General features: G+C 43.3%; 1 protein-coding gene across 1 annotated transcript in view; it reads left to right on the forward strand.

Annotated features, from left to right (window-relative positions):
* The window catches only part of sez6b (seizure related 6 homolog b), a 141,585-nt gene that overhangs the window by 56,271 nt on the left and 63,719 nt on the right, over window positions 1-21,595 (forward strand). Inside the window, exons 2-3 of the mRNA XM_023428484.2 lie at window positions 5,202-5,762; window positions 10,171-10,304. Coding sequence (XP_023284252.1) covers window positions 5,202-5,762; window positions 10,171-10,304 — 695 coding nt within the window. The remainder of the gene's footprint in view (window positions 1-5,201; window positions 5,763-10,170; window positions 10,305-21,595) is intronic.

Raw genomic sequence — 21,595 nt, forward strand, 5'->3', positions numbered from 1 at the left:
GGGTGGGGGGGGGTGGAGAGCAGGAGCAGAAAGCAAAGCAGCGTGACACCAGAGGCTGGTGTGTTCGCACCCAGACTCTGAGGTTTAGGCCACACACGCAGTTAAAGAGACTACTTGTTGTTTTGCTATTGCTACATAGCTAACATTAGCATTAACGGCTGTTTACTGACCAGTCTGGAAGTTCAGCATCACACTTTATCCCTTCACTCACCAACATCTGCGTCCAGAGGTGGAAAGCAACATCAATGTTAACTCTTGTTTTTCCTTCTATTTCTATTGCTTCTTTTCTTCTACTGAAGTTAGCATGCTAACCAGCTAAAGCTTAGAAGTGGATTTGTTTTCATTGTATGATTTAATTTGTTTCCACAAACACCGGCCCTGGCTTGGCCACTTTTGTGTTTTCCATTATTATAGCTTATTAAATTTCTGCTCAGCTGTGCTTGAGGAGCGACTCCTCAAGTTAGGTGGTTTTTCAAAAGATGAGCTTCACCTGAAAATGCAAGAAACAATTTACAAAACAATGCAACAGATGTTGGTCAATAAAAGAACAGAACTCACATCCGTCTATACACCCTCACCTGTGGTTCTACATCGATGTGTCCTGCGTTAGCTTTTTGTCTTTTCACTGTGGTATGTGGAAACATTACAACGACATCGTGCGTGCGTGTTTGCGTGTGCAGGCACATCCTTATGAACATTAACTCAAGAACAATATGCGCCAGAGCGTTGAATATTACAGGTGTAAGATGATCTGATTAGATACTGGGACACCTTGATGCATCAGTGTGCATATTAATGGAGACAAACTGAAAACACAAGACGGAGACAAGGACGACTTCTTAATGCTCCAATGTGCAGAGTTCAAACACATCGGCTTTGCTCTGTGAAGTCGCTCATAATGACACAAAGTATTGGTGACACTTTTTACCACCTATTTAATATTCTCTTTAAAAACAGGAAAGAACATTTTCGAAAGTTTTCAAAGTAAAAGATATTTCATCAAGTAAAAGAAATCTTTGTGTACAGTCATTTTGTAACTTTATGTATGTAAATATTAAGGAGGCAACTGCCAATTATTTCCATTATTGTTTAATCTGCTAGTTTTTTTTTTTTTTTGATTAATCTTTAGTTATTTAAGTGTAAAAAAACAAGAAGAGAAAATGTCTTTCACAACCTCTCGGAGCCGCAGATGTCTTGTTTTTATCCGAGCCACAGTCCAAAAAACGAAAGAAAAAAAGCAACAACTCTCATTTGAGGATCTGGAACCAAAGAGTGTTTTTAGAATCATTTCACTTCTCTGATTTACAATAATTATTAAAATGATTAATTTAATATTCATAAGATTTTGTCTGATGAAGTAATTCTCTTCCAACCTTAATTACCAAAGAGGTCATTGGGTCTGAATCACAGGAGTGTCTCTCCCTGCGGCGCCAGGCTGCCCTTGGTTGTCACGGTTACAATAATAAACGCAGGGTTAAACAGTCATAGTTTGGTTAGGTAAAACTACTGGATTAGGTTTAGGAAAAGATTGTGATTTGGGTTACAAATAAATACTTATTAGACGATCTTTGTTGTCATGGTTACAACAATAACAACGTCATGGATGATAGAAACAACATAAACAGCTGGTTTCACATGGGAATCGAACACCGCTCTCCTGTGTCACATTCATAACATCCACCACCACCTCCTCCTGACGTGGACTCTGTCTCTCTTTGTGCTACGTCGCCGACACTTTTCCCTTTCGCTCCTGTCGTAATGGCTACGACCTCTAGATGTCGCCTAGCAACAAAACGTAAATCATTTCAGCTCTGGTAAATATGGCATTTTCCCAGCTTTTATGACCATGTAGATGCACTGAGCGTAAATGTATACACAGACACCCAGTGTTGCTTTCAGAACAGAGTCGTTTAGAAATGTGTGTAAATGCAAAAACTAACATATAGCATAGTGTTTCATCTGAGGAATGCCCTTAGTTGTTATGTTCAGTCAGCATCGAAACCGGACCTGCATGTTTGACCTTTTGATGCTGTTTCCCCCGACAGCGTCATGTTTCGTGCACACATCAGATTTACTTTAACCCGAAAGGAACTGTTCTGTTCGCACTCTTCTCAGAGTGAGTAGCTACGTTGCCTGTCACACCTTTTAGTCGCAGCGTGAAGACAAAGCTCTCCAGTCTGTCATTCTGAGATTCTGCTCCGCTCACTCTTTGTCTTGCACATTTTTTCCTGCCAACATTCCTGATCCTGCGCAAATTGCTGTGTGTGTCTGAGAGGCGAGGTGCTGGGCAGGAAGTGGCACAACTACAATAAACCCTGATTGTTTGAAGCAGATAGCTATTAGCCGGCAGAGAGTGGGAGCTATTATGGTGGAAATGAAGCATTGTTAAAGAAACATAAGACTTCCCTCAGCGGATGATAGCCTCCTGAAGGGTCTCAGATTAGATCTCACAGGTACACTTGGGAGGGGAGCGCTGATCATTACGCTGGGAGAATTATAGCGGCTCATCAAATCTCCTCAGGAATGAATATTAAGTCTTATTACGAGGAGGAGGATAGGGAGGGAAGAAGCCACTGATGTGAGCAATTTAGCAAAATTGTTTGGATTGTACCGTTTGGCGTTTTACAAGAGGTTTTCAGCACGCCACTTGACACACAGTGGCGTAACAGCACTGATGAGCCGCTCCCCCCGTTGAAAGGAAAAATATGGATAAAATCCAGCATTGAATGATGGGAAGACTTTGCTTTATGGAGTGTGAGCGAACGTCCCGTCTCCGTCCAGAGGCATGAGACGGCTCCCTTCAGCCTGAAGTACAGTGAAGCAGAGCAGCGAACAGGGAGAGATAAAGAGGGTGACTGAATTTCAGATTTATTCTGTGGCTATGAAGTTATACTTTCTGCTGTCAAAGCCGCTGCAGCTCAGAGAAATAAACCTTCAACTTCAAGACTGATAAGTCCGTGACACAGTGTGTGAGAACTGCTTTATTTAATATTTGAAATTCGAAGGTTTCCTCTTTTCAGCACATACTGCATATTTACCGATAATGTCCATGGACTCGGAGTTTAAATGGCTCATAGTTGAAATAAACACTAAATTAACAGCAACAAAGTCTAGTAATTACAGCAGAACTCCAATAGAAAAGTGATTCCCTCCAGTTTTTCACAACTATTGAATTTAACATGAACCAGGAACATGATGGATTTTTGTACCGTGTAGTGCAATGTGCAATTCCACCACATCAGTTTTTAGCATAAACTGTAAATAAAGATGGATGTTATGACGTCACACACAGATTCCTGAACCTCAGAGTGAGCTGCTCCACGGTCACCATCTTGGCAGTCAGTGACTCCACCTCTAACTCCCGGCTAATCCAGAAATGGGCGAAGAGGTGGAACAGAGACTTCGGTGCATGTCACTTTGTGGGAAGCATACGCTCACTCACCTGTCACTCAAAGATGCCACGCCCTCAATTATAATCATAACTTTAGTCCTTAATAAAATGTAAACAGGTGAGTTATATAAACAGGTGTCATGAAGGAGGAAATTAGCTCTAGAGACCAAAACTGTTTCATGTACCAGGCTGTAAACATGTTTATTTCTGCTGTAAAGTTGGACATTTTAACATGGGAGTCTATGGGGACTGACTCACTGATGGAGCCAGACTCTAGTGGCCATTAGAGGAACTGCACTTCAGTGTTGGCTTTCAATTAAGATCCAATATTGGAACATTAAGGCCCTAAAGTGCTTATTTCGCTCATTTTAAATTCCTGTGGTCACACACAGACTAAAGTACAATGTACATGATGAGGACCTTAAGGTCTCTTCTGCATTATTACATAATTCTGAGCCCCTGTGTTGTAGGTGGCCCCAAGTCAGTTATTATACTCACTGTTGTATGTCCCTTCACGATTCTGTGTTTAATCAAATCACCACAAACTATGTGATGCACAAAGACAGAGGAGGCAGGTTGTTTTCAGGAGAACTGTTTGGCTTCAGGAGCTCAAGGCAAAATATACTGAAGCCATCATGTGTCATCGTTTCCCGCAGTGTCGTCTGCTGTGGGCTCTGAGCCTGACAGGTACTTAAAGGCGACATGATGTGCACATACATTCATGCACACAGGGGTGAAACAGAATAGACCTCAGTAAGTTAGACAGGAGGTCAGAAGCCTGAAGGAAATCGGCCCGTGACATTATCTTGGACCACGAGTTTAAAGCTCATACTGTCTCATCCAGGTGAGATAATGTCTCTTCATGGTGTGAAGAATGAACCCTGCTCACTTTCACACCTGCACACACCTGACTCATCACAGCACTTCTTTGTTTAAAGCCCCTCCCATAGTCATTGGGCAGTTGGTTGCCATGGGCGAGTCGTTAGCTGATGCTGTTCACCTGGGCCCCCCACCTGTCCTCCCCCTTCTGACTGCCGACATCCATTTATTTTGGGATCGTCCTTTGTTTTCCCGCAGCACATATACCACTCGTGCACGCGCTGCTTTTTGTGTGGAAAGATGAAGCTCAGCCTTCAGGGAAATGTTGTGGTAATTTAACCTGGTTTGGTTTGTGTTGTGCCCCCCCCCCCTGTGGCAGTCTGTCGGTTAGTATGTGGGCAGGGTCTCCTCACACCTTAACCTGGTCCTGACTGCTCCAGACATGGGCTGTGAGGGGCAATTGATTGATTTGTTGATTTTATATGAGGATGTTAATACACTATAACTCTGCACTGCACATGTTTCCTGTTTGAGGGGGGGTGGTTATTTTACAGCAGAAAGAATTGAAATTGAAATATCTCATTTGACCTTAAAATGTAAGATATTTGTGATAAAAAATATAATGTATTTTTTTTTTAATAAAAGAATATTTTATGGCCCCTAAATGTAAAAGAAAAATACAAACATTGATCACCATATAAAGTGCATTGTAGAATAAAACTATTGTGGTGCTTGATGTTTTCCATCCCTTTGGCCTTTGTGACACAGACTGCTTTCCTTGTTCTAGCTCCTCTTCTCCATCATTAACCAATTTAAATTTGGCAGAGTGTTAAATGTCTGTGGATGGAGAGGCTTGGAGCCGGAGCAGAGAAACAGGCGGGGAAAGTGAAGCCAGACATCTCTGCACCTGCAGGGCCCAGTGATCATCCAGTCTTTGGTGTGAATCAACATTTTTCCAACCACATCTATTATTCTCTCTCATCCTCCGCAGCCTCCGCCTCTGGGGATGCTCTATCCATCACCCCGGGGGGCCCTCCGGAGAACGGGGCCAGCTTGTTCTCCACCACCCAGGACACAGTGCGGAGGCTGCCCGTGGTCACCACGGCCCCGCCTCTCAACGTCCCGAACCACCACCCTATCTACAGAACCCCCCCCCAACGCCAGGCCTCGCTCGGCCCCCATGGTCAGCCCAACTACTTTGAAGACAGCGGAGGATCCAGCCCTCCCCCCTCCTTCTCCCACTCTCTGGACCGCGCTGATAAAAGGGCTTCGGATGAGAACGCTGGCGGCTCTAACACGCATGTAACCCTCATCACGCACCCCCCAGCGGCCACTTCTCACTCCATCACCCCCGTCCCAGCCACCAGGGCGGTTTCAAAAGACCCAGAACATGCTCCCATCATCCCCTCTGCTGCTGCTGTGAGGGAGAGAGACGCAGCGAGGCCGGATCAGCCTGGACTGAGGCGGAGCGTGAGGCCAGGAGGTGACGAAGAGGAGACCACCACCACCACCATCACCACCACCACCATCATCACCACCATGCAGAGTCCAGGTGAGAACACAGTCTCATTACGCTTCTTATATCATATATTCACTGAGCACTTTATTAGGAACACCTGTACACCTGCTTATTCATGCAATTATCCAACCAGCCAATCATGTCGCAGCAGTGGCTTTGACTGGGGCATGACTGTTAGTATCAGACGGGCTGGTTCGTGTGTGTGTGTGTGTGTGTGTGTGTGTGTGTGTGTGTGTGTGTGTGTTTGTGTGTGTGTGTGTTGAGAAGTGAGCCTGTTGTGCTGTGACTGGAGTCAGTGAAAACTGTTATCATCAGTATGAAATATGCAAAATAAAGTTTCATTTCACTGGAGGGACTCGTTCTACTATGAAGAACGTCGTCATTAAGTCATTTTTATTAGTTTATGAATGTAGATGAATCAAAACATAAATAATGCCCCTTAACAATATTATAATCTATATGAACATGTTCCAAATTAAAGGTCCTATATTTTCCTTTTTTCCTGTGTTTTATTTATTTATTAAGTGTTGATCTATAAGAAGATATATTTAAACCATCTCAGTGTAGTTTTACATCTCCTCTCTCAGGCTTCTCTCTGGAGCTCTAGTAACAACAGGTCGGTGATCCAATCAGAAGAGAGGAGGCTCTGAGCCTCTCTCAGCCAATCAGAAGAGAGGAGGCTCTGAGCCTCTCTTCTGATTGGCTGACTGTTTTCTGAGACATCCAATAAAAATATAGCAGATTTCAGGTAAAAACACTCAGAGAAACCAAATCCTGCAAGGTTTGGATGGTGGGTCCAGGTGGGCGGGGCTTGGTGACTCCTTTGTTGTGACATCACAAAGTTCCAGAAGTCCTGACGGCTGGTTTTAAGGCTCAGTTTCTGAATACAGGCTGTGTGCATTTCTCTGTGGACTGAGGCTTTGATACTTTCACAGTATTAATATAGAGTCTAGACCTGATCTATAATCACACTACACATGGACACAGACCTTTATACTATATGGGACCTTTAATGTAAATGGTGGGACTACTTTTGTTTGTTAAAATGTGAAATTAATTATTTCAGCACTGATATACACTCTACATGATATTAATTTTTTCGCAAAAATCTATTATTAATATTATATTAATTATTAATCACACAGATTCATCACAGCACTGACTGTATGTACACTATGTAACCATGACCACTATACTGATCTCCAGTCAGTGGAGTGTGCCCTTTACTTGCTGGTGTGTTACCAGTTTGTTGTTTGCTGTTGCAAACTCAGCATTTCCTCCATCTTTACATCTCGTCTCTATAATCTGCTGTGGGCGTGTACATGATGCTGATTTTGCGATGTTTGCTCTTATTAATAACCAGAACAGATGCCTTAAGATGTTTTGGTCCTTCTGTTTTCCACACAGTTTCCCCATGAGACTGCTGCCCCCCCCCCCCCCCCCCCCGTAAAAAACAGCCCCAGATGTTATCTGTGCAAGCAGCTTACGACCTTTAGTTAGCTTTTGTTGTTGGGTGACCTCTGGCAGCGGTAGTAATTATGACGGGAGCAGAGGAGGAAGTCAGGTGATGTTGTATGTAGAGGGAGGGGTTCAGGATGGACAGAACCATGGACTCTGATACAGGGGGGTCATCATTTCTTCTTTTAACCACGACCGTGTAACCCCATCAGTGCTGAGGCCACTCCTTCAGGTTAGGTCTTGCACAGCAGGGAGTTTCCACATACTCTCTGCTCTTATGTAGTAACCCATGCATATAGCTCCTGCTGCTGGTGGTTATTCATTTACCTTCATTACTTCAATCCATGTCTTCCCTCTCTCGTTTCCCTCACTATGATTTTTTTCTTAGATTTTCTTGTGAATCTCGTCTCAGAGTTGAATCACCCTCGCTATGGTAAAAATACTTTTATTTACTTTGGGGGATCCTGTCCTGTCTCGTACTGTTGCGTGACAAATCTCCTCCTCATCACTACCATAACCTCCATGATGCCCAGGGACACTTTTCATCAACCACCCGCTGCCTCTGCTCCACCACCAGCAGCATCTTGAACAAGCATCGACCGCCGAGGCTTAAAAGATGAAGCCAAACACTAAAGAACCAGAAGCTGCAGTTCATCTGATGACCACTAGAGTCTGGCTCCAACAGTGAGTCAGTCCCCATAGACTCCCATGTTAAAATGTCCAACTCTACAGCAGAAGTAAACATGTTTACAGCCTGGTACAAAAACAGTTTTGGTCTTTAGAGCTAATTTCTTCCTTCATGACACCTGTTTATATAACTCACCTGTTTACATTTTATTAAGGACTAAAGTTATGGAGAATAGAGGGCGTGGCCAATTTGAGTGACAGGTGGGTGAGAAATCTCAGCCCCACACTCTTCACCTGTTTGCTCATTTTTTGGATTAGCTGGGAGTTAGGGGCGGCGTCAGACCCTGCCAAGATGGCGACGGTTGAGCAGCTCACTCTGAGCTTCAAAAACCACTCTTCAGAAACCTGAGGGTGACGTCACAGAGGCTACGTTCATCTTTATTTACAGTCTATGATCTAGAGTCGTGGGGATCCTCTCCTATCTCCTACCTTCACATGAACTTTAAAGCTGGAGTAGGTAATACTGGAGATGCTAGCATGAGTTAGCCAAATTGCCAAGCTGGCGGTAGGTTGAGGGACAGGTAGGCCATCCAATCATCACGACTGTCACAGGAGGGCGGACTTTTCGGGATGTTAAGATGTTACTTACCCTGGCTTTAATGAAGACGCTTCACATGGATGGAGTCTAATCACCGACTGCTTAACTCCGATAAACTTTTGTTATTCACACTCCTCCGGATTGAACTGTGACACGGACGCTCATGCACAGCGCAGGATGAATGACAACGCCGCGGCTGCAGTAATAATGCTGGAGTGGACGGACACTCCCTGAGGTGAAGTGCAGAGGGGACACGGAGAGAATGTTCTTCTTTATAAGGAAGCACTTCAGCAAAAGTTTACTTTTCAGCTCAGAGAGAGGGAGAGAGAGAGAGAGAGAGAGAGAGAGAGAGAGAGAGAGAGAGGGGTGAAGGTGAAGGAACAGAAAACCCCAAAAGCCACCGGGAAATATTCTGTCCTCAGCTGTCACAGGCCTGAGCTGCTGCTTAAAGAGGCAGGAAACCCTCAAACAAACTCAGTGTCTGTATGTGATTATGTCTGTACTTGCTCTGTATGTGAAATACTTTGTATACTGGTTTGCTCACCAGTCATCTGGATAATTTAAAGGTCTCATATAATTTAAAGGTCTCTGTCCATGTGTAGTGTGATTATAGATCAGGTCTAGCTTCTATATTAATACTGTGAAAGTATCAAAGCCTCAGTCCACAGAGAAATGCACACAGCCTGTATTCAGACACTGAGCCTTAAAACCAGCTGTCAGGTCTTCTGGAACTTTGTGATGTCACAGCATCAGCCACACCCACCTGTCTCTGAGCCTCTGGGTGTGTACCTATGGGGGTTTACCCTTCCTTACCTCAGCTGCTCTACCTCACGGACCTACCAGTCTCTGTCAAACAGTCTTTATTGTAGATCAGCGTTTAGATTATAAGTTAATAACGGACCAGACAGATGTGGAATTAATTTGTTTAGATAAGTTTAAAACAGTTTGACATAGTCGCAGCTTCTGTGCATCATTTTACAGCAGCTTCTAATCTTGTGTTTCGAGTGTGGTTCAACCTCAACACATCTTCTGCCTCTCAGAGTTTAAACCCTATGTGTCTCATTACTGCCTGACTCCTGGGCTGGTGCTGAGCCACTTTCTGTCTCTTTGCCTCCTTCATCTTTTTCTTTAAATCTTAAATCAGTTGCATCTTCATCTCTCTCTCTCTCTCTCTCTCTCCATGTGTCTGTCTCCACTGCTGCATCCTGAGGTTCGCCCTTCAGTCGCTCTCTGAAAATATAAAAACCTCCTCTTACAAACATCAGGTTGAGCTCAAGCTTTGCAGGTGTTTAGGATTAATAACGTAATGTGGGCTGCTCTTCTTTACGGTCTGCGTTTATTTGAGGTCCTGCGTAGTGCGAGTGGATGGTGGGCTGGTCGTCACTCTGCGGCTGCAATGCTCCAGCAGAAAACATAATGATCATTGGAGCGACCAATATTAGACAGTTAAGCTTTGGGGAAGAGCAGCTTTTGGTGGTTTTCGGTGTCACCTGGTCTTGGTGCTGGTTGAAGAAGATTTCATTGTTGCCACGAATAAAATCATGAGAGAAAAAAGCTGCAGCCGTAAACAGCTCCAGCAGTGCCACTTCGGCTTGTGCAGGCTTGCATTTTATTGTAAATTATTAATGTGGAACCGTTAATGAATATGGACTATGAATGGAGTCCCGCTAGTGTGTGTGTGTGTGTGTGTAGAGTATGTGTGTGTATGTGTGTGTGTGTGTCAGAATCATTCCCATGCTTCTCTGTTTGTCCCTGCAGTTCCCTGCCAGCTGAACCTGACCGGACCTGAGGGATACATCGAGGCTCCGCCACAGTCCAGCTCCGCCTTCCACTCCACTGTGGACTGCAGCTACATCATCACGGTCTATATGGGCTACGGAGTGGAGGTCCAGGTAAGAACCGCACGAACCTCGTTTTCCTGATGTTCTCCAGCACGCCCGATGTCACGGAAAAATTTGTACACATTAATACCTACTGCTAACCCCAGCTGTTGTAGTAACACGTTAGATCGCAGCCCAAATAGTAAGTTAACCAATAACCAACCAATAATTAAACTAAATTCACCCCATACCTGTAAAATACGTATCAATACGCATTTGTGGTTTACAGAATAAGGTGGGAACAATCTGGGAACTTAAAAATTATTATTGAAATTCAATGTATCACATATGATGTGTCTGATATAATGTGACAAAACTTAATATTATATAACTTCATATCTTATTTTAAGCTACTTTTTCTGTGTTTACTTGTGTTGCTACTTGGAGCCTGACCTTTATTTTGAAGGCGACACGGAAGTATACGATACACAACATGTAATGAATGTCGTCCCCCCCCCCCACCAAGAATAATGATAATCTGAAACAAAATCAGCCGAAAATATCTGAGAACTTGAAGTGACGTGTGAAAACAGAAAGCTGGACACGAAAACAGGGAAACCTTGGTGAGTCTGAACGTCTGAACCAGTTAGTGTTGAATCGTTCTGTGTTTTATAAGTTTGTGCAAATAAAAAGCAATAGTGTGTTAAGATTTGAAGAAAGGCTGAAAGTGTTTCCACACGGCGAGTGGTGGCCTCTGTTGTTTCCATAGTAAACATGTCAAGAGTTCATGCCATTGCAGTTTGATGTGTAACCATGGCAACCACAGAAACTACAGAAGCTCGGTTTAGTGGTTCAGAGTTATCTGAATGACAGATCCCTGATTAGTCCAGTAGTCTGATTATTTTGCATAAGACAGTAAACAGTTTTTATGATACTGCTTCTAAAGACTTGACTGACCTTGTGTCGTGTTGCTAACGGTGTGATCAGCAGCGGCGGCAGCAGCGGCGGCAGCAGCGGCGGCAGCAGCCTGTGTTGTACACGCTGCTCGGGTTGGACCGGCGTCGTCCCTGTGCAGGAAATGGTTCTGGGCAAACTCTAACATTGTCCATTTGTGTCCAAATCATTGTCCCTGTTTAAACTGTTGAAATAGTGAGCGTGGTGTTGGCCCGTTTTCAGATGGATGGCTTCAGTTAGCATTTAAATTTTTCATCAACAATGGTTCTCCAGCCGTCTGCCGCCCAGCGCTGATGAGATATCCAGTTTACGTAGCAGCTGCTCTGACAGGAGAGCAGTTCACTGTTCACGTTTTAAAATACAGCTCCATTATATCTGCACTCCCTCCTGCTACATGTTTGGAATTTCTAAGAGGCTTTCAGCAGACAGACCTGAAACATGCTGTTATGTTCCCACCTATTCTGAAACAGCAGCTCATCTTCAGAAGATAAAAAGCCTCTGGTTTATTAGTTCGTTATGAAGTTGTTTAGATTAGCATCAGTCTGTCAGACACTTCATTTCATGAAGTTATAAGTGGATCGATTATGAATACCCGTCTGCTTTCACATCGTACATGTTCGGTAGGTCGTGTCTTTGACTCTGGCTGTTGAGACACAACTCATCAGTCTTTGTATGAAACTCCACGGCCTTGGTTTATTTTCTGAGTAAAACATGGAAAAGAAAAAACATTCATTGAGTGCATATGCTTCATTGCCCCCTCACATATATATGTCCCTCATACGGTGTTCAGGTCAATTTGATCCAGAGACACACACACACACAGACACACACACACACACACACACACACACACACACACACACACACAAGGACAGGGAAAGAGATGTATTTTTCAGGCCTGCTGTGTTTCATCATTTCTGACACGTTTTTCACAACCAGCGACTAAAAACCATCAAAGTTTGGATCGTTGTTTCTGTTGTTGTTTATCACCTGTATTTGATTTACCTGGCTTTGACTATGTTAAGATAAGAAAATAAATTGACTATATATCAGTTCAAAAATAATTAACATCAACAAAGATATTGTTCCATTTCAGATTTTCCAAGATAAACATGATAAATGCCTCCAAAGTCTTTATTATAGAGGATTTTTAATATAAATTATAACTTAGTCACAAAAAAGACAAATGACACTTCCAATGCTGAATGTGATTTAATTACAAACATTACTCATATATGTTATCTTTATTTTTTGGAATTAAGCTAAAGATGATAAATCCCACACGTAAATGGAAAATACATATGCACATATTGAATTTTGATATGTGAAATATATGTACTTTTAGAGAATTATTATTATCATTACTTGTATTAAATTACATATGTAACCTATGGGAAATTGGAAAATTAAATATTTATTAACATGTCTAGCTTTTTGTATGCTTATATTTTAGACTTATGTTACATCGATATTTATCCCTCCCAAAGCCTGTCAATGAGAATGAGAAATTGATAAATAATTAATAATTAATAAAGATATCGATAAGAATACATAACTTCTATATGTATATATGTGATATATGTACTATATGTATTTCATATATCTTCATATATCCAGAGGATGTATATATGTGATGAGAATATATCCCCATATATGTGACATATCTGGCAACATCGTTCTATAAAGGGACATATGTCATATATTACATTTCTTTATGGGATTTCAAGGATTTTTTCCGGTAAATTTGTTCCACAAAGTGAAGATACAAGGATTAAAATGAAATCTACATCACAATGTGTGTAAAAAGTGAAAGGGTCTGAAGTCTCTGGCTCATAGCAGCACGCAGCTGCTGTGGAAGTGCAGTGTCGACGTCCAATGTCACCTCCACAAATGTGTTTGGCCCGTAGACAATGGCAGGCGCTCCAAATGATTACAACCACTCTACCCACTCTAGGGCATTCAGCTTCGTTTTGAAGCGTCTGACCTTTTTGGGGGAGGCTTATGTGATGATTTAAGTAGTGCCCTTGTCTGCACCTGAACCCCCCCCCACCACCACCACCACCACATTCACATGATTAACTCCAAGAGCTTTGCTTCCTGCTGCTCATAAAATATACAATGGCCATTACGCTGCTGAACCTCCAGATGCCTGGCCTAATATATTTAGGATAAAAAATGAATATGTGGTTGCAAATCATTGTCAATGATGTCTCCCAGCTGCTTTCTGTCACTGATGTGGAGAGGGAAGGAAGGAAGGAAGGAAGGAAGGAAGAACAGATGATAGAGGACGTGATGAGGGTGTATGGGAAACTGTTGAGTAGCAGGGAGTTTGTTCAGAACATCAGGGACTTGAAAGTGCTCTCCTCAGAGGGACGGGTAACTTTTGATGTCTGTGTGCTGTTTACCAGCTTCCCCACTGAGGAAGAAGAGAAGGCCATTAAACAATGTCCAACACAGGACCTCCGCTGGCGTACAACCAACTTCCTCTTGGCTCGGATCATCCCGACTACCAGAGACGTCTCTGTGCACCGCTTCTATCATGTGCTGAGGGGGAACAGACACCGGGTCGCTCTCCTCCTCCAAACGAACTGGAACATGGAACATTTTGAACGGATTAACCTTGTGTCTGAAGAGCTTCCTGTCAGCCCGCCTGTAGGCCAACCTGACACTGTCACACAGCCTGAAATCTGAGATGAAAATCTGGGGCAGAAAAAGTGCTGATAAAGCCGACTGCCGCACACACGGTAACAACCGCAGGGACACTATCAGCATTTTATCAACTCAGTGACAGCTGCACCGGAGGAGACGCCTCTACAGAGAGTAAAACCAAAACAGGACAGTAATAAGGTTTTGAAAACATGGGTGACGCATGTCGTCTGATTGTTCATATCTCAGATCTGTTCAGCGATTTCCAGTAGGTCTGCCGTTCTTTTATTAAAGGTGAAATTAGGAACGGGAGCTTACAGCTGCATCCATGGGAAAAAAAACAGCAACAGGAAAAGTGTCACAAAGCGGCGTCTGAGAGAGCAGCAAGGATTCTTCCTGACGCCAATGCAGGGAGCAGGAAGTACGGCTCTAGAAGTCCGGGTGGTGGACGTGTTATTATTTTTTATTATATTATAGGATTTTAGACTTTGTCGCCCAACACTAACCACATAGTTAACTGATATAACCCTGATTTTCTCTAACCTTGACTTGATTGTCCTCCTGTAAAAAAAATAAATAAATAAAAAAAATAAACGAGCCTGTAGGTCGTTTATTAATGATTTGAATTATTGTGACCCATAGTTATGTTTTGTTGCTAGGTGACATCTAGTGGTCGTAGTAGTGATGACGGGAGTAGCGGGCAAAAGTCCACGTCAGGAGGAGGGTGTGGTGGATGGATGAATTACGACATGGGAGAGCGGTGTTCGATTTCCCATGGGAAAGCTGCGGTTTATGTTGTTACCATGACAACGAAGATCGTCTGATGACGAGGAAGTACTAATTTAACCCATAATCACAATCTTTTTTTTCCCCTAAACCTAACCAAGACCATGACCGTTATTATAGAAACCATGGCGACGAAGGTTGGTAGGCCGGAGGCGATACAGTCCGTGTGTTTATTATTGTAACCACGACAACAGATATTTCAGGAGACACTCCAGAGGGTTTGAAAAAACGACCTGTGTGGTTGTTCAGGTTGGAGGACCACAAGCTCCCATCACTCCCCGGGTGAAATGACAGCGCTGGACGACTTCAAATGAAACAAGAGGAACAGAAAGTCAGAAAAGAAAGACGGCAGAGGAGAGGAGAAGAAAATCAAAAAAAGAAAAGGAAAGCAATGCAAAAGAAAGGGGAGAGCACAAGATCGAGCAGGAAAGAGAAGATAAGGAAAGAAGAAGAAGAGAGGAGAAGAAGAGGAGGCGATAAGCAGAATAACGCCTGAGATAAAATAAATGCAGTTCTCTCTCATCTCCTGTTTACTTTCATTATTAAAAGTGACTCCTGTGTCCGGATGTGGCTGAGCTGCGGCGGCTAATTAATTGCTCATGGATTATCTGTCCTTTCCTATTGTTTGTGTACGGACCTCTTTAAATGCGCCTCGGTTAAAATGTCTATCAGCTCCTATTACCTAAATTGAAAGGCTTCCCTCCACTGGATACACAAACACACACCTAAAGAAATGTGGAATTCAAATAACGTTGGACGAGCATCAGAGACGTCAGGAGGAGCCGCGAGGTCAGGCCGAGCTTTTATACACCAAGACCGGGCCGCTAATTTGACTTATCAGGAAATCAGCCTCATTAATCTACTTCGAGGTCTTTATTAGCCCCGGTGAATCACAGCTACCTAATTTGATTGTCTTCTCCTACAAGATAAGCCACACCCCCCCCCCCCCACCCCCACCCCCCCGATGCAGGACTTTGATAAGGGGGATTACTGGGTTGAGTTTGGACCTTTTTGCCATTTAGGATCCACGAAACCTGCAGCAGGAGCAGTACGGTGAAGATCTGGTTGCTTCACACTCGGGTGAACTGTAGATTAGAAACAGCAGAGATGAGAGTCCAAGTCTGGGATCTGAGAGTCCGAGGTTTCTTAAAAGGTTTTACTCTATCTACTTGTGATCGGTATCTGTCGCAGTTTGTTTCTGTTTATCTCAGAAATTAAAATAGTTTTTGTTAAATGTGTTTCAACAACATCTGCTCTGTGTTTTTCTACACATCAGACTGGGAAGTCAAGATTTTACTCTGTATCTAAAGTCTTCACATAAACAAAGCTGAGCAAACTCCCATGATCCCACACGACTTCACGAAGTCGCCAAACTCCATCTGTTGACGTTGTTTGGATCCAGAGACTCCTAGTGGCAGGAAATTACATAACGTACATTTACGTTTAAACTCAAAAGTCCAACTTCAAAATGTCAGAATATTTTTTTACTGTAGTGTGACGGGATTATTACAGCAAGTTTATTTTATATTTACAACTGAGGCTTTAACTCATAGCAGCACATTCATATAACACATCAGGAATTCATAAAATCAAGTCATCATTCAGCAGCTGCTAATCAAACCTGTACTCGCTCTGAACTGATCTGCGACCTGCAGTTATCTGTAAATCAAGCCGTTAATACGAGACCTGACTTTATAGTTGACGGTGTGTCGGTGCAGAGCTGCTGCCGGACAGTGACCAGTGAAACGCTGGAGCACGAAACGATGGTGGGAGGTAATAACTGATGAAAATAAATCAAACTGCACTGATGCAGAGGGAGAAACACTCTTCCCTTGTTTTTCCTTCTGCTCAGAAACAACTCGATGGCAACGACGCCCACTCACACCTGTCCAATATCTCCTCTTCACGCACAGCTGGCACAGCTGGATAAGGGCATGAATTATTTAAATCTTCCGATGAGAAACTGGGATTTAATGTTCACTGACCTTGTGCATTTTTCTAAGTAGTAACTAGCTAATCCCCAAACCTTATTTTGTATCTGTAAATATAAGTGCTGCTTCATTTTTATTTCTTCATTTTTTCCATTGGATAAATAAGGACTGATATTTTACAACACTTCAAATAAAACACAGAAGAAGAAGAAGAAGAAGAACATATGGAGCTTTAAGTTGCCTGTAACCAGCTTCCTGTTTATTCTACCACTGACAGCATCTCTATAGTGACAATCACTGGTTTTATTTTATTATTAGTCATTACTGCGGCTCGCTGTGACTCCACCTGCTCATTAATTACATTTAAAAACCTACGACTCAGCTGGACTGGCGTTAATGTAATCAGCATCTCCACCTTCTGCCCAGTTGCGACTTCTTGCGCCTGGTGCGCGTCGGTGCCTGAGGTCACCGACTCTGCTGGTCACATCTGTTTATGTTGCCCCTGGATATTTTACTTGCATTTTGATTTGAAACTAGAGCCCATGGTGAGACTGAAGCCACTTGGTTCAGGTTCGGGATGATGGTGGTTGAAGGACCTGATGTCTTGTACTAAATCCAGTGACAGTTTTATTCTGTAACAGACATGTATTGACAGCCATGTTGAGTCCGCTGCCTGGACGTGTTTGTGTGTGCGTCAGCTCTGTGGCAGAGGCAGATCTGGACCGGCTGTCTGCTCAAATGCATTAACGAGAAGGGGATTTTCTATTCCAGTAAATTCCATTGCGTAGACCTTAGTGCGTTCTGACTGCGGGTCCTGAGGGTCTGATGTGCTGAACTCCGGTTGGGACTGCACACAGAATATGTGAGAAGTGCTGTCGGCGAAAGGAGAAAAGAGAGTTCATCACCCCGGCGAGGCAGCCCCAGGGTGATCTTTGTTCAATCTCCTCTCCTTCACCTGGCCGAGCTCCCCTAGAAACGCAGAGGAGCTCCGGGGTCACGCTTCTTATCTTAGGACATAACAAGAGTCTGCGTTACATCTGATTACATCTGATAACTGAGACATGCGCTGGGACTGTGAAGCAACACCAAACATCTAAAGATGAATTTTTTGAAATCTTGTCTGCTTGTACACACACACACACACACACACACACACACACACACACACACACAGTTTGTTATTATGAGGATGAAGATGTTCTGTCATGACGTCTTCATTCAGAATCCTACAGTGCTGCAGCTACCTGTTAATAATTAGTGATCTGATTATGATTTAGCATGAGTGAACGAATCATTTTATTTTTCATGTCAGGACCCAAACCCCTCATGGAATTATTCAAACACATTAATTAACAACAACCAAATATTCCGGCACCACACTCCATTAATGTTGAACGGTGCATGCCTGATCCAGTTCTAAGGTGATGCTCTGCAGGTAGAGGAGAGGGGCTGAACCGAGCTCACGGGGTTATGGGTTTGATGGAGCGGGGGCAGGCTGATCGTGGGGAACCGGTGGTTGTAGATGAGGATCAGCACGGAGCAGGAAGAGAAACACCAGGACACATGACCGAGGTGAAACAGGAAGAGCCAGCGTTTATATACTGGGAGGACTGGTGGAGGTGAGGGTGAGATGAAGCTCAGCTGTGCAGGTGGACAGGTGGAGGATGACACTCCTACGGGTCGTGTCAGAGGGTTGGAACAAATGACGCAAAGGGAGATGATTTTTTTGTTAATTTTAAAATCTGCTTAGACCTGGGAACATGGTGACAGACGCTGCACCGCCGTCTCCGTCGGACGCAGCAGAGGAAACGGAGACGACGCAGGTGGCGTGAGCTCTGTGGTCTCCCACATCCTGAAAATCAAATCAACCGGCTGTCACTCTCGTCTCTGAGTCACTGTCCTTCAGGGGTGAGGTGCAGCTTCAGCCAACCAGCCTTCATTTTATTTATTTATCTTTCTGAAGGACACAGTGTGAGAGCGGCTGTTTACGCATTACATTATGTGCAGAGTGCTTCTTATACACTGTTGCATATACAGTTAGTTCAAGTCCATCGTAGTTATGTGAGGATCTTCTCTGTGCGGCGCGACGTGTGCGGTTTTTCAATGCGTCTATAGGTCAATTGGCTTCACTATTGATACGGATGTGAGCTGTGACACTGTGTGTTGTGATTACTCTGACAGTCTTCTGGTTTAATGAGAGTCTTCCCGGTGTGTGCAGCCCGAGCATGAATCCCCAGCTGACCATATAAAGATGAGAGCCAAGGCCAAATAGCAATCTCCCCGAAGAGAGCTGGAAAGCAGATACAAACAACAGTCAGCAAAGGTTTGGCCACGGATAGTGCAGCGTATTGACTGACGGATCGATACTCTCAACTGCTTTAGCTGAGCCAGACTCCGCCTCAGTTCAATAAAGCACAGTTCTATCTTCAGTCCCTGTCTGAACTGATGGCAGAGACTGATTAGGGGGCATTTGTCAATGCCGAGACAGTTTCCGTGAGGAATAGGTAACATTCACGTCCTGTGGAAGCAGCTGCCCCATCACTTCCAGGTACTTTCCTGCTCATTTGAAATATGTGCAGGTTCCCCCCCCACAGGTTAACTTGCTCTGCTTTGTGGTCAGCTTGTAGTAATGAGCCTGAATAGTGTTTTATTTTGAATGGATGAGCTCACGCGCTGCTGCTGCTGCTGCTGCTGCTGCTGCTGCTGCTGTAAAACAGAAGTGAACAGCGTTTGCATGCAGAGGCCTGTAGGTTTATCGTGTTGTCACCCGGAACAGTAATCCCGCGCATGCTAAATGACAGAGTGACAGAGTTGTGAAGGATACCTGAAGGAGAGGATAATTAATTCAACCCAAACTGCACACCACTGCTACATTATGCAGAAGCTTCATTACCATAAACATGTGTATGTCCACCCTACGGCGCCTTCATTACTATGTGCACTGTCAGAGGAAGTGAGGTTCCTTTAAAGAGTTAATTACAGTGGTTACACTTTGGAAAAAAACAGAAAAGAAAAAGAGTTGGGCACAAATTCACGAGACTTGTGGCCACGGGCTAAACTTGACGTGCAGTAGAGTAAAGGTCGCTCTTTATTTCCTCGTTCATTCGGTGGCTGTGTGTGAACAGCAGAGCGTCCAGTTGTGAAAAGCAAAGCTGTTAAGTCATTGAAAGCTATTAGCGGCTCCCCAGTTTCTCTTTCTTTTTTGTTTTCTCCCACCAGTACAACCACAGTCTCAGCCCAGTCCTCTACAAACTTCATTTACTGGCATCAGTCAGTGGCAGCGATCACTACGACCTCCATACGGTGCAGAGCAAAGGGGGTGGGGACCGAGGTGGAGGGTGGGCATGTCAAGCACATCAGAATTTAATGCAGGAGAGCTGCAATTAACATTTGGCTTTTAATTTAATTAACTTATTTTATTAATGAGATTTCCCTAATCTTAACTGCACCTTACCTGTAGTTATATTCGCCTGAACAATGCCGTCGTTGCCAAGCACAGTTATGACTGAAGAACCTGACAGAGTCATCGGCTTTACGTCTGCGCTTTGTGCGGTGATGGGGTTCGGACAACACACTCAAAAATTCCCATAAAAAAATAAAAGATTATATATTAGGGCTGATATTCAATAATATCGGTTATCGCGATATTTCCTGCCATGTTTTTTAAGATTTTTGTAGTTTCTTACTTTACATTGTACCTCGGTATGTGACAAATAAAACTTAGCATTGCTGTTTAGTGTCAGCATAACATAAAATACAATAATATATTTATATATTATTAAAAAAACAGCTGAAACATAAAATACAATATAATTATATAATATTAAAAACAACTCAAACATATAATACAATGAAATAATTATATATTATAAAAAACAGCTGAAACGTAAAATATGATAATATAATTATATAATAACTAAAAATAACTCAAACATATAATACAACATATTAAGAAATAGATAAATAAATTGCATATATATCGCCATATTTGGGCTGGACATATATCACCCGCGCCCCTTTTCTCTTATACAACACAACCATGAGCCATAAACATTCAAATGAAAGACAGAGGAAATGAGCTGATGGATAATATTTATTACTGTGTATTTGGAGCAGAAATAAAAGTCGCTCTGTGCTGGACACCAGCTGCGGTACAACGTCTCTGAGAATGTATCTGCGGCGCGCCGTCAGAAACGGCGATTACTAATCCTGAATGAGTCCATCAGGGGCCAGCAGTCAGAAGGAATCACAGGCGGACATTCGTTTTCTGGAGAATGTGTGACATGAGAGTCGGTGTGAGTCGGCGGGTAGATGCAGTTGTTAGTTATCCATGTGCAGAGATATCACAAGAGCAAGGTCACAGCTCTACCTTCCACGCCGCTGCCCCTCCCCTGCCCTTGTGCTCGTGCCATCCAGAGTGCTTCACATCACTCAGAGATGACAATCTAATGAGAGATCCTTGTACCGAGCCCGCGGTGCCTTCAAATGCATTCTGCCAAATAGCTATTAAAATGCCCTACACTCTGTGATTGCCTTTCAGAGGGGAGGAAATTGGAGAAGGCGATAGATTGGGTCACAGGATTAAAACGGTGGAGGAGTTGATTAGATTGCAGCAGTCTGTCAAGATCTCATTGACCAGAGGAAAGGATACAGTGTGAGGCAGCAGCCCGCCGGGCCCCCCCATTGGCCCCCCCATAGGGCCCCTGTATGAATATCTACATGTCATTATTCACACTTTGTGCCAACTTCTCTCGTTCATCAGTGAGGATGAATGGCTCTCGGGCCAAAAACAGAGATGGATGAAATGTTTGGGACGAAGCGTTTAGTTGTGTTTGCCATTAATTTATCAAATTCTGCTTCTAATGTGCAACATTAACATTTTATGGTTTAAATACAGTAACTCAGTTCTGTTATGTTACTGTTATAAATATCGGGAGGAAGGAATTTTCTAAAGGAAACAATAATTTTTTTTTTTAATTGATTGTGGGATATTTTAATCATTTGAATATCGGCAAATAATAACAAATAATATTGAATACTGAATAC

This window comes from Seriola lalandi, unplaced genomic scaffold, assembly GCF_002814215.2.
Source record: "Seriola lalandi dorsalis isolate HSWRI2012SDOR001 ecotype SW California unplaced genomic scaffold, Sedor1 jcf7180002054875, whole genome shotgun sequence".
Taxonomy (NCBI): Eukaryota; Metazoa; Chordata; class Actinopteri; order Carangiformes; family Carangidae; genus Seriola; species Seriola lalandi.